This window comes from Vitis vinifera, chromosome 16 (genome assembly GCF_030704535.1).
Source record: "Vitis vinifera cultivar Pinot Noir 40024 chromosome 16, ASM3070453v1".
Taxonomy (NCBI): domain Eukaryota; kingdom Viridiplantae; phylum Streptophyta; class Magnoliopsida; order Vitales; family Vitaceae; genus Vitis; species Vitis vinifera.
This window is the reverse complement of record NC_081820.1, coordinates 23,935,230-23,948,341: the sequence shown is the minus strand read 5'-3', so window position 1 is coordinate 23,948,341 and position 13,112 is coordinate 23,935,230. Positions and strand designations below refer to the sequence as shown.

At 34.5% G+C, this 13,112-nt stretch overlaps 2 protein-coding genes across 2 annotated transcripts; both read left to right on the top strand.

The window, feature by feature from the left end:
- Positions 1-2,323: 2,323 nt before the first annotated feature.
- On the top strand, positions 2,324-5,234 carry LOC132255319 (receptor-like protein EIX1). Its single transcript, XM_059743416.1, has 3 exons — positions 2,324-4,042; positions 4,095-4,169; positions 5,166-5,234. The coding sequence occupies exons 1-3, from the start codon at positions 2,324-2,326 to the stop codon at positions 5,232-5,234; spliced, it is 1,863 nt and encodes a 620-aa protein (XP_059599399.1).
- A 4,399-nt stretch (positions 5,235-9,633) lies between these two features.
- On the top strand, positions 9,634-12,699 carry LOC100256083 (receptor-like protein EIX2). Its single transcript, XM_002276135.3, has one exon. It carries the CDS (start codon positions 9,634-9,636, stop codon positions 12,697-12,699), a length of 3,066 nt encoding a protein of 1,021 aa, XP_002276171.1.
- The last annotated feature ends 413 nt before the right edge of the window (positions 12,700-13,112 follow it).

Here is a 13,112-nt window from a genome sequence, read left to right as displayed (position 1 = left end):
AGAAAAATATCAACTCCCTTTGAATCAAAATGCTAAAGTTAATTTGACATTCCACTACAATTGCACTCCAATATATTATGATATTATAACAAGATACTAACCTTGAGTCTATCCAGTATGTGTACTTCCTATGAACTGATATCCGTAATTTAATAAGTTGAATTCTATCAACCTCTTAAGATTACCTATCATCTTTGAGTCTCATAATCTCTTATTATATGATCAACTAACATGCTATCACAAAAAGCATATATCAAATTCCAATTAAGGAATTATTACAGTCATAGATTTTCTAATCACATGTCCTTAGGATCACCTAAAAGAATACCCTATCTCAAACCTATAAGATATCATATTGTCTGCCTTGAGTATACCTCCTACTACCAACATCAATCAACAAAAACCTAATCTATAGGGAACATATGACCACCTTAAGGTCTCACTTATACATCAAAGTCACTAAAGACCTTAGCACTAGCTCACTATCCTCTAAAGGTTGAAAGGTCATACAATATAGTAACTTAGTGAGATTATGACTACCCAATAGTCAACATCATGTTATAAACAGTAAATTCGTTCATTATTACATCATGTTATACTTTTAAGGGTACTATCCTAAAAGTTGTAATATTAATTTGGTCTTTGGCATATACTATTTTCATCATCCATAAGGAAAAACAAAGAGCAATTCTTCATGGGTTGGATTAATCATATATCATATCCATTTGGTTATCTAAAGAATTTGTTAAAAATAAAATAAAATAAAATAAAACTAGAGCCCTAATCTTAACTTCCATTATTAAGGCCCTAAACTTACTTCAATAGACCCTAGTCAACAAAACACTTGGCCTAATTGAGCATTAAAACTTTGACTTTGTTTTTACTATTTGAGTTATGATCATGGCAAAAATAGCATAAGAGCATCTTTAGGGCTTTCAATATATCAAGAACTCCATACAATTGTGTTTTCCATGTTCTAATGTATTCATAATCGGACAAGATATTGGATTAAAAAAAAAAATTATGTCATGGGTCACTAACGGGGTCATTGGTTCAACTATGATATATAGCATCATATAATAAATAATAATTTATTATTAAAATTAAAAGTTAAAAACATATACAAATATTTCAAAAACTTAAAATGCTTTTTTTACTTTTCTAAATTTTCATAATATCAATAAAAATAACTAAATGCACAACTAATTTATTTTCAAATTAGTTGCTTGGTAAAATACCATTGGATACTCAACTATAAAGCTTCAATTCTTATGTGAAGGAAACACTGAGCTTTATGGCCCCTTCTAAAAAGTTGTTAAAAGAGATGAAACAAGATCAGAAGATTCCCACCCCAATCATAGTGAAGACCAAATTCAATTGACTAATGGTTTATATTAGTATTGCTCTTAGATTCATTAGAAAAGATTCTCATGTCTCTTTGCTGCTTAATGATTCATGGAGATATGTTTATCTCCAGTTCTTGGAAAATAAAAGATTGCACGAATTCACGGGACTGCAACAATTAATATGCATAGGAGTCTAGAAAGCAAAGCAGTAACAGTTCTCTCACTCTTTGATGGCTCCAAGGAACATGCTAGAACTTCCCTCGTTTGAAAACAGTCATTTTCTTTTCATACAACAAATCGAATATATTTTTGCAGATTGATAAATGTTGTTTCACCATTGTGGTGTAGGGCTTCAACCTACTTTCCTGTGAATCATTAGTCAATAGTTTATGTTGGGGAGAGTTGGGAATGTTTGTAATAGGACATGGCACGACCACAAAATTTCTTATCACATAATTGTTTTAGCATGCGTTAAGTTTCTTGTTTACTTGTTAATCACTGTACTTATGTTTCGTAGTTTTTGTGTTTTATATCTTATTGAGAGGCATGTAAAAATACTAAATCTAGCCAGCTTAGAACTTCATAATGTTACCTCCATTGGTAACCTGCAAATTTTTCAAATGACAAATTCTCTGGACGGCATTGTTATTTTAAACTTTATCTCTCGTCTAACATGGGAAATTGCTCCTAAGATGTCCTATTCTTATTTTGTTTTTCTTCAGCTCAATATCTCCATCCATGCTCAAGTCTCTGAAAGTTGCTCCAAGATATGCTTAAAAAATTATTTCAACGATTACTTCTATAAGGTATATCCATATGAAAATTCCATTGATACCATCATCATATACCCCCCATTGCATAAGCCAGAGAACATGAATTGAGAATATTATATAGGTCAGTGCTCGGTGTATTAAGAATTCCAAACAGAAACTTGCAAATTCTCAGTTATTTGGAAGTTTTGTTGCTTCATGTTAGACATGGTTGGAAGGTCCGTTCAACCACTTATTGGGTTTATTGTGCTTTTACTATGTTCCAAACCCGACCTTGGATCCTGTATTCAGGTTGGTGATGCTAAAGTTGGGTGCATAGAGAGGGAGAGACAAGCTCTCCTTAAGTTTAAAGAAGACATTGCTGATGATTTTGGAATTCTTTCTTCATGGAGGAGTGAAAAGAACAAAAGAGATTGTTGCAAATGGAGAGGAGTCCAGTGTAGCAGCCAAACCGGTCACATAACCTCGCTTGATCTCAGTGCCTATGAATACAAAGATGAGTTCCGGCATTTAAGAGGTAAGATTAGTCCTTCATTGCTTGAACTGCAGCAGTTAAACCATTTGGACCTTAGTGGCAACGATTTTGAAGGGAGGTCTATGCCTGAATTTATTGGTTCCCTCACCAAAATGAGATACCTCGATCTCTCTTCTACTTATTTAGCTGGACCTCTTCCCCATCAACTTGGAAATCTTTCAAACTTGAATTTTCTTGATCTCAGCGGTAATTCTAATATGAGTTCTGAAAATCTCGACTGGCTTTCTCGCCTTTCTTCTTTAACACACCTTGGCCTGAATCATCTTAACCTTAGTAAAGCCATCCGATGGGCAGATGCAATTAATAAACTTCCTTCTCTCATTGACTTGCTCTTAAAATCTTGCGATCTCCCTTCCCCCATCACTCCATCTCTTTCCCTTGTTACTTCTTCAATGTCTCTTGCCGTCCTTGATCTCTCTTGTAATCAGCTCAGTACTTCGATATACCCATGGTTGTTCAACTTCAATAGCAGCCTTGTTCATCTTGACCTCTCCTATAATCATCTGCAGGCTTCACCTCCTGATGCTTTTGGGAACATGGTTTCTCTTGAATACCTTGATCTCTCTTGGAACCAACTTAAAGGTGAGATTCCGAAATCTTTTAGTAGCAGCCTTGTTTTTCTTGACCTCTCTAATAATCAGTTACAAGGTTCAATTCCAGACACTTTTGGGAACATGACCTCTCTTAGAACTGTCAACCTCACTAGGAATCAACTTGAAGGTGAGATTCCAAAATCCTTCAACAATTTATGTAATTTACAGATACTGAAGTTGCATCGAAACAATCTTGCTGGAGTGCTTGTAAAAAACTTGTTGGCTTGTGCAAATGACACATTGGAAATTTTGGATTTATCTCATAACCAATTCATTGGATCACTCCCTGATTTGATTGGATTTTCATCGTTGACAAGGTTGCATCTTGGACATAACCAACTAAATGGGACTTTACCTGAAAGCATAGCACAGCTAGCTCAACTTGAATTGTTGAAAATTCCTTCAAATTCATTGCAAGGCACTGTCTCTGAGGCCCACCTCTTCAGTCTCTCCAAATTGCAACGTTTGGACTTATCTTTCAACTCCCTGTTGACTTTGAATTTGAGCTCAGACTGGGTTCCCCAATTTCAACTCACTCATATATTTTTAGCCTCTTGCAAACTGGGACCACGTTTTCCAGGCTGGCTTAGAACTCAGAAAGGTGTTGGTTGGCTTGATATCTCAGGTTCTGGAATTTCGGATGTCATCCCCAATTGGTTTTGGAATTTCACTTCCAATTTGAATCGGTTAAATATTTCCAACAATCAGATCACTGGTGTTGTGCCGAATGCATCAATAGAATTTTCTCGTTTCCCTCAAATGGATATGAGTTCAAACTACTTCGAGGGTTCAATACCAGTATTTATTTTTTATGCTGGATGGTTGGATCTCTCTAAGAACATGTTTTCAGGATCAATTTCTTCGTTGTGTGCGGTTAGTCGCGGAGCTTCGGCCTATCTTGACCTCTCGAATAATCTGCTGTCAGGTGAACTACCCAACTGTTGGGCACAATGGGAAGGATTAGTAGTTCTTAATTTAGAAAATAACAATTTCTCTGGGAAAATTCAAGATTCGATTGGCTCCTTAGAAGCAATTGAATCATTGCATTTAAGAAACAACAAGTTAACCGGAGAATTGCCTTTGTCTTTGAAGAATTGCACAAAGTTGAGGGTAATTGATTTAGGAAGGAATAAACTGTGTGGAAACATACCATCTTGGATAGGAAGAAGTCTCCCAAATTTGGTTGTTCTTAATTTACGATTCAATGAATTTTATGGAAGCATACCTATGGATATGTGTCAACTGAAAAAAATTCAAATATTGGACCTCTCCAACAATAATATCTCAGGTATGATACCAAGATGTTTCAATAATTTCACAGCCATGGTTCAACAAGGGAGTTTGGTCATCACTTATAATTACACAATTCCATGCTTTAAACCGTTGTCTCGTCCAAGCTCTTATGTTGATAAGCAAATGGTTCAATGGAAAGGAAGAGAACTTGAGTATGAGAAAACTCTTGGACTTTTAAAGAGTATTGATCTTTCAAGCAACGAACTAAGTGGAGAAATTCCTAGAGAAGTAACAAATCTTTTAGATTTGATTTCATTGAACTTGTCGAGAAATTTTTTGACTGGATTAATCCCTCCTACAATTGGTCAATTGAAAGCAATGGATGCTCTTGATTTGTCTTGGAATCGACTTTTTGGTAAAATTCCTTCCAATTTATCTCAAATAGATCGCCTCAGTGTATTAGACCTATCACACAATGACTTCTGGGGTAAAATTCCAAGTGGGACACAACTACAAAGCTTCAATTCTTCGACATACGAGGGAAATCCCAAACTTTGTGGACCACCCCTTTTGAAAAAATGTCTAGAAGATGAAAGAGGGGAACATTCCCCTCCCAATGAAGGCCATGTTCAAAAAGAGGCAAATGACTTATGGTTTTATATTGGGGTTGCTCTTGGATTCATTGTAGGATTTTGGGGAATCTGTGGCACTTTACTCCTCAACAGCTCATGGAGAAATGCCAACTTCATATCCTTGAAAAAACCAAAAATTTGACTAATGAGGACTCCATAAAACTAAATGGTAACATCTCTCTCCTCTCTCTCTCTCTCTCCTTTTTGTCTATCTATCTGATTTTTAATTAAGACGAGATATTTTCAGGGAAAGCTAATGGTTGACAAAGATCCCTTTGATCTAATTAACACTTAACCTTCCCTAACTTGTTATCAAAGACCAGTGGTTGAAAAAAAAAAAACAATCAATCCCTAATCAGCTTCACCATAAATTAATTTTCTGCAACGGGGATCATAGTCAAAACGTTTAGTTTTTTGTTTTTTGTTAATTGTTTTTTTTTTTTTTTTTTTTGTTATTCTCTTTCTTCTTACAGTTTTTTCATTTGCTGTTGTTCAACTTCACTGGCTTCACTTCTCTTGAAATATCATAACAACTTTCAAGATGTTGCTCTATGCAACATATCAAATGTTCTGTCTAAAAACCAAGAGCAGTGACTCCAACTTTGCTTTTTTAATTGATGAATATCATTTTACCCTTGTGTTTCAGGACTCCAGGCTGCTTTCCTTCCAACGGTAGTAGGTAGCATCTGTTGGGGAGTATTGGGTGAATTATTATAGAACAGTTGTGTGCTTGAATTCAACAAGATATGTCCATTCAACTTCTTAGCTTATAATTTACTCTAGCATGTATTAAGGTTTGAGTTATTTGATGATCAGTACTGTAGCTTAAGTTTCTTCGTTTATGTTTTATTATGTAGTGCTTTTGTTTGATTTATACCTGTAATTCATTGGGAATGTTAGTTTTCTTTCAGAACTTATTGGCTCTGTTGTGCTTTAACTCAAAGCCAAGTTATAATTCTTGGAAGTAGTTTTGGAGCCTGGTCAGCAATTTTAGAATCCTCTTCTTATAGGCTTATGAAGAAACAATGAAAACATTGTTGCAAATAGTGAGGAGCAAAATGTGTTGCACTGCTTCTGTTGGACTTGAGTCATCCACTAGTAAAATGCATCTAAGATTGAGTTATACTTAACCTGTTGTGAAATTGATGAGATCTTCTTTCCTTATATTTCCCATATCATCAATTCTTCTACTTCTTGTTTCTAACCCCTCTTCTAATCATTTAAGTACTTCAAGAGCTTATTAAAGAAAGTCATCTTAAGAATTTTCTTGTTATTCTTTCTTTTCCTTCTCTTGTTTCCATGGTTTCTTTCTCTATATTCAAAATAAAGAATATAAGGAATAAATCAAACAATAGTTGTAATGATCAAATCATAGTTGTATCTTCTGCATAATTACTAAGCAAATTGTTGAGATCACATTACTATATGATAATTGTATGATTTAGCTAGATCCTATGTCTACACCTTTGTCAAGCCTATGTACTTAAAATAGTCTTAAGTCAAGTCATTATCAACCCTAGTTTTCTTTCTCAATCTCCTAGTCCTTTGTCTCTGTCAACCCTACCATGCATAACTTCCTCTTAAACTCACCCAATTGAACTAGCTCTGCTAACATGCTCAATTCTATACTCTGATATAAGCTTATAGTTAGAGTTAGTCTGACAAAAAAATAAATTATTTTGAAATAGTTTACATTTACTAATAAAAGTAATGTTTATTTACATACTTTTATCGAATTGAATGTTTATTTTTAAATAATATCATTATGACTATTTCATTTAATCAAGTTACACTATGTATGGTTTGAATATATGAGTGGTTGCACATAAAGATATAGACCATGGGCTCCATGTAAGTTGATAAGTTTTTTACTATTGTTCATGAGTTTGGGCAACTTAATAGTACTTGTAATATATCACATTCTATTCGGATTTTGCAATATCTAATATATCAAGAGTTTGGCATCCTTGATGGCACCTTAATCTTACGAGGATATATAAGGAGTAACTCAGACAATAGGCATAATGAAGTCATATTCTATGTTAATAAACTAAAAGATAAGCTTACAAGAGATGACAATTATTAAAGAGATCGATATTTATATTGGTGTAAAAATGTCTTATTTGTATTAATATTTTTTATATATCTAAAGATAAATAAGACATTTTTATATCAATATAACTATCTCTTTAATATTTGTCATCTCTTGAAGTCTTATCTTTTGGTTTATTAATGTAGAATTAGGGAAATCTTTAAAATATTATCTTTTTTTTATTAATCAGGTATAAAGGAGGGAGGGTCAATATATTGAATAATACAAAGTTTTAAAAAATTTAGTTCCATAAAACTATATAGAACTAATTTGAAAATGATTTTATGTTCTTTAGAACAGAAAGGAATTTTCTATTCTTTAAAACTAAAAAATATATTTCACGAACTTTTAATATAAGATAATCTTTTGAGAATTTGTTCGAAAAACATATTATTTTTATCTTTTAAGGTTTACATTTTTTGTTTTTTCTTTTTCTTTTTTCTTTTATAAAGTCTTAAGAGGGAAGTTTGAAAGTACAAGATTCCAAAATATTATCAAATAGGCTCTATTTTTTTTTTAGCATCTTCTCGTCTTTGAAAAGACAATTGAAAATTTGTTATTGGTGGGGGCTTTCAATTGTAATGATGCCACCTACCTCAATTTGGCTGGGGCAAAACTAATAGTCCTAGATATTATTTATTGGAATAGCTTAAGCTGTTGCAATCCCTTCTTGGTTCTCTTTTTTTTTTCTCCAATGTCTCAATCCATTGACCATACTAGGATTAAAAAGAATGGTGTGGAAAGATGGAAGGCATGTTACCTCTTAGTGTTCATACTTGAGAGTCTTAGATATCAACGTCCTCTGTCTTTTAGGTAACCTACTAATTTGAAAACGAAGATTAATTAAAAGACTTTTAAAGATGAATTATTATTCATAAGACTGAGATGTCGTGTTCTTCTAAGATGACTTCTCACAAATTGACTAAGTCCCAAAGTGATTTTAAGAGTGGTTGAAGTGTTTTTATTTTTCCTAAACAAAAATTATGTATTTGATAATTTTTTTTTTAAATTAGATAATCACATGCATAACAGGTGATCCTTTTAGAAATTTCTTTTGTTATTTAACATATCTCTAAAACAAATTTTCATTTATATTTAACTATCTTTAAAAGTGTCTTTAACGAAAATATTGCATGCAAGAGGTTACAAACTAAAATATATTTTAATAAAATCACTTCACAATGAAATCTTAGAATATGTTTGACAGTGATTTTAGAAAACGTTTTATCATTTTTAACACTTAAATGATAAAAACTTTCAAATATTAAAAATATTATAAACGCTTCCTAAAATTTCTATTAAACGAACTCTTAGAGTACATTTGACAGTCTTTTTAATTGAAGTGTTTTTAGTGAAAATATTTTCTCCGAAAACATTTTTAAGAAAATTACCTATCAAATATTTCTTCAGAAAACACTATAAATGATTTTTAAGATTTTTCAAACTATTTCCTAAATTTTGTTAAATCCCTAATTTTTTTTCAAAAACACTTCTTAGTCTAAAAGTGCTTCCTAGAATCACTACTAACCGAACTCTTAAGTTATGTTTGGCTGTCATAAAATATTAAGAAAAAAAAATGTAAAGGAAAATGATTTTTTTCATATTTGTTTGTCTTATGAAAAATATCAAAGAAAATCAAATATAATTAAAACAAATTAAAAACTTATGTATTTTAAAATTATTTAATCTTTATATTGATGAGTTAAAATAAATAAAATAAGTTTGAAGTAACAAAAAAAATTTCTCTTGCATTTGCCTTCAAATTTTCTGAAAACCAAACATAGCCTTAATAACTCAATATTAATATGATAAACATATATAATAAACTAACTTTATAACATTACATAGAATCGAATTTTAGTGAAGGAAATTAGCTAAAAGAAATTAATTTTTATAAGCCAGAAATAGTTCTTGTTCTTAGTAACCTATAGTACCCTTTCTTAACTTCTTATCAGCTCTTTACTATAGGTAAATATAATTCTTAATTCTTTCCTTGGTTTCTTGTTCATAATCTCCCTAGCATCAACATTAATAAAAAAGCACAGGTGGTTAATCTAATTGAACACATCCACTCACACTTTCTCACATACGCAAATTACACCAGCCAAACCTGTTCCCAACTTAGATATTTAGGTTGCTCTTACAGCAACAATAAATGTGGCCAACAACGACCATAAATATGATTGGAAAAGGTCAGCAAAATAAGGTTCAAATACAATTGACACTTTCCATGCATGAAACCCCACATGGGAGATTTTCAAAAAATAATAGAATATCGTATTTTAAAGAAACGACTTGCAGTGTATTTGAACAGAAGAGAACTTTTATTTAATGTTATAAAAAGTCTCAAAAAATTCGAAGATAATTTATAAAGTATGATATTTTAATACATGTTTTTTAAAATTACTCTAATTTTTTCTAACATCCCCCACATGCTTGGTCTTCTTCTGAGAATTCAGAAGAAATCCTCCTCTTTATTTGGCTCTGCTGTCAGCTACATGTTGAAGATGGCTCAAGGGTCCTTTCAACACTTCATCAGCTTTACTTTGCTTTTACTATGCAGCAAACCTGGCCTTGGATCCGGGTGCGTAGAGAAGGAAAGACAAGCTCTTCTTGATTTCAAACAAGGGCTTGTCGATGATTTTGGAATCCTCTCTTCATGGGGGAATGAAGAAGATAGAAGAGATTGCTGCAAATGGAGAGGAGTCCAGTGTAGCAACAGAACCAGCCATGTGATCATGCTAGATCTCCATGCCCTGCCAACTGATACGGTTCACAAGTACCAGTCTCTGAGAGGTAGGATCAGTTCTTCACTGCTTGAACTGCAACACTTGAATCATTTGGACCTCAGCCTCAATGATTTTCAAGGAAGTTATGTACCTGAATTCATTGGCCTCTTCAGCAAATTGAGATACCTTAATCTCTCTGAGGCTCGTTTAGCTGGAATGATTCCTAGTCACCTTGGAAATCTTTCCAACTTGCATTTTCTTGATCTTAGTCGTAATTATGGTATGAGTTCTGAAACCCTCGAGTGGCTTTCTCGCCTTTCGTCTTTAAGGCACCTTGATTTGAGTGGCCTGAACCTTGACAAAGCCATCTACTGGGAACATGTAATCAATAGACTTCCTTCTCTTACTGATTTGCTCTTGCATGACTCTGCTCTTCCTCAGATCATCACTCCATCAGCTCTATCCTATACTAATTCTTCTAAATCTCTTGTGGTTCTTGATCTCTCTTGGAATTTTCTCAGTTCCTCGGTATACCCATGGTTGTTCAATTTGAGTAGCAGCCTGGTTCATCTCGACCTCTCAATTAATCAGATACAGGGTCTGATTCCAGATACTTTTGGGGAAATGGTGTCTCTGGAATATCTCGATCTCTTCTTCAATCAACTTGAAGGTGAGATTCCACAATCCTTGACTAGCACCAGCCTTGTTCATCTTGACCTCTCTGTCAATCATCTGCATGGTTCCATTCCAGACACTTTTGGTCACATGACTTCTCTTTCGTATCTCGATCTCTCCCTGAACCAACTTGAAGGGGGCATTCCTAAGTCTTTCAAGAACCTGTGTTCTTTACAAATGGTAATGTTGCTTTCCAACAGTCTCACCGCACAGCTTCCTGAGTTTGTCCAGAACTCATTGAGCTGCAGCAAGGACACACTGGAGGTTTTGGTATTAAGTTGGAACCAATTCACAGGGTCATTTCCTAATTTTACCGGATTTTCAGTGTTGGGGCATTTATATATCGACCACAACAGATTAAACGGGACTTTTCCTGAACATATTGGGCAGCTATCTCAGCTTGAAGTTCTTGAAATTTCGGGTAATTCCTTGCATGGTAACATCACTGAAGCTCACCTCTCTAGTCTCTCTAAACTGTACTGGTTGGATTTGTCATCCAACTCTTTGGCTCTGGAATTGAGCCCTGAATGGACACCCCCATTTCAAGTTGGATATTTAGGCTTATTGTCCTGCAAAATGGGGCCAAATTTTCCTGGTTGGCTTCAAACACAAAAGGATTTGTTCAGCCTTGATATCTCCAACTCCTCCATTTCAGATGTCATCCCCAGCTGGTTTTGGAATCTAACTTCCAAGTTGATTAAGCTAAGAATAGCCAACAATCAGATCAGGGGCAGAGTGCCAAGTTTAAGAATGGAAACTGCTGCTGTGATAGATTTGAGTTTGAACCGCTTTGAGGGTCCAATACCAAGTCTTCCTTCAGGCGTTCGAGTTTTGAGTCTCTCCAAGAATTTGTTTTCAGGGTCTATTTCGTTGTTATGTACAATAGTTGATGGGGCTTTGAGCTATCTAGACCTCTCAGATAACCTACTATCAGGAGCTCTTCCTGATTGTTGGCAACAATGGCGAGACCAATTGCAAATTCTCAACTTGGCAAACAACAATTTCTCAGGGAAACTTCCTTACTCGTTGGGCTCCTTAGCTGCGCTTCAAACATTGCACCTGTACAACAACGGTTTCCTTGGAGAATTACCTTCGTCTTTGATGAATTGTACAAAACTAAGACTTGTTGACATGGGGAAAAATAGATTCTCAGGAGAAATACCAACATGGATAGGAGAAAGGCTATCAGACTTGGTTGTTCTCAGCCTTAGATCAAATGAATTTCATGGAAGCATATCTTCAGATATATGCCTACTAAAAGAGCTTCAAATATTGGACTTTTCCCGAAACAATATATCGGGTACCATACCAAGGTGCCTCAACAATTTTACTGCCATGGCTCAGAAAATGATATATTCAGTCATTGCCCATGATTATCTTGCCTTATCGATTGTTCCTAGAGGTCGTAACAACTTAGGAATCACTCCTCGATGGGCTTATAGCAGTGGTAGCTTTGATACCATAGCCAGATATGTTGATAGTGCATTGATTCCTTGGAAAGGAGGTGAGTTTGAGTACAAAAATATTCTTGGACTAGTGAGGAGCATTGATCTTTCATCCAACAAATTAAGTGGAGAGATTCCTAAAGAAATAACCAAGCTCATGGAATTGATTTCGTTGAACTTATCAAGGAACCATTTGAATGGACAAATCCCTTCAATGATTGGTCAATTAAAATCATTAGATGTTCTTGATTTGTCTAAAAACCAGCTTGATGGCAAAATTCCTAGTAGTCTCTCTCAAATAGATCGACTCAGCGTCCTGGACTTGTCAAGTAACAACTTATCAGGTCAAATTCCATCAGGTACCCAGTTACAGGGATTTGAGGCTTCTTCATACATGGGAAATCCTGAACTGTGTGGGTCACCGCTGAAGACAAAGTGTCAAGAAGATGAGACAGCACAAACTTCTCCCACCTCAGACGGCAATGAAGATGACCTTCAAGACGATGAGTTTGATCCATGGTTCTATGTTAGCATTGCTCTTGGATTTCTTGTAGGATTCTGGGGAGTTTGGGGCACTTTAGTACTCAAAAGCTCATGGTCAGAGGCCTATTTTCGGTTCTTGAACAAAATAAAAGATTGGTTTTTCTAATCCCGAAGGAATCATCAAGGCTAACTTCCTGTCAGGTATGTTAATTATTTGAGCGTTTAGCATAAGAAAGTTGCAAGCTTGAAAGCACTAGGCATCCATTCCATTGACTATTGTGTATTTCTAAGAATCACCTGTCTCTTTTGTTTGTGTAAAACCTTTTATCCAAGTATTTTCACCTTCAATGTTTCATTCCATTTAGTATTTTCTGTTTCCACATAGATCCAATATTGTCTATGCTCAGATTATGTCTTCTGTAAAGTGTTTCAAAGCTTAAGAACATTCAAAATAGTAACCCAATGACAAGGACAATATTTTCAGAGATAAGGTTAGAAATGGGTGGCATAAGGTGGGAAATCCACTGGAAAGCCCATAAATCAACCCTCCTCTTTAACCTGTTGCTTCTGGCATAAGGT

What these genes read in the sequence shown, in the direction of transcription:
- LOC132255319 (XM_059743416.1), top strand. Translation starts at nt 2,324, where the DNA reads ATGGTTGGAAGGTCCGTTCAACCACTTATTGGGTTTATTGTGCTTTTA. An exon ending in ACTTCGAGGGTTCAATACCA is followed by an intron (nt 4,043 to 4,094) that starts GTATTTATTTTT and finishes ACATGTTTTCAG; the next exon opens with GATCAATTTCTTCGTTGTGT. An exon ending in CTCGAATAATCTGCTGTCAG is followed by an intron (nt 4,170 to 5,165) that starts GTGAACTACCCA and finishes GATTCATTGTAG; the next exon opens with GATTTTGGGGAATCTGTGGC.
- LOC100256083 (XM_002276135.3), top strand. Translation starts at nt 9,634, where the DNA reads ATGCTTGGTCTTCTTCTGAGAATTCAGAAGAAATCCTCCTCTTTATTT.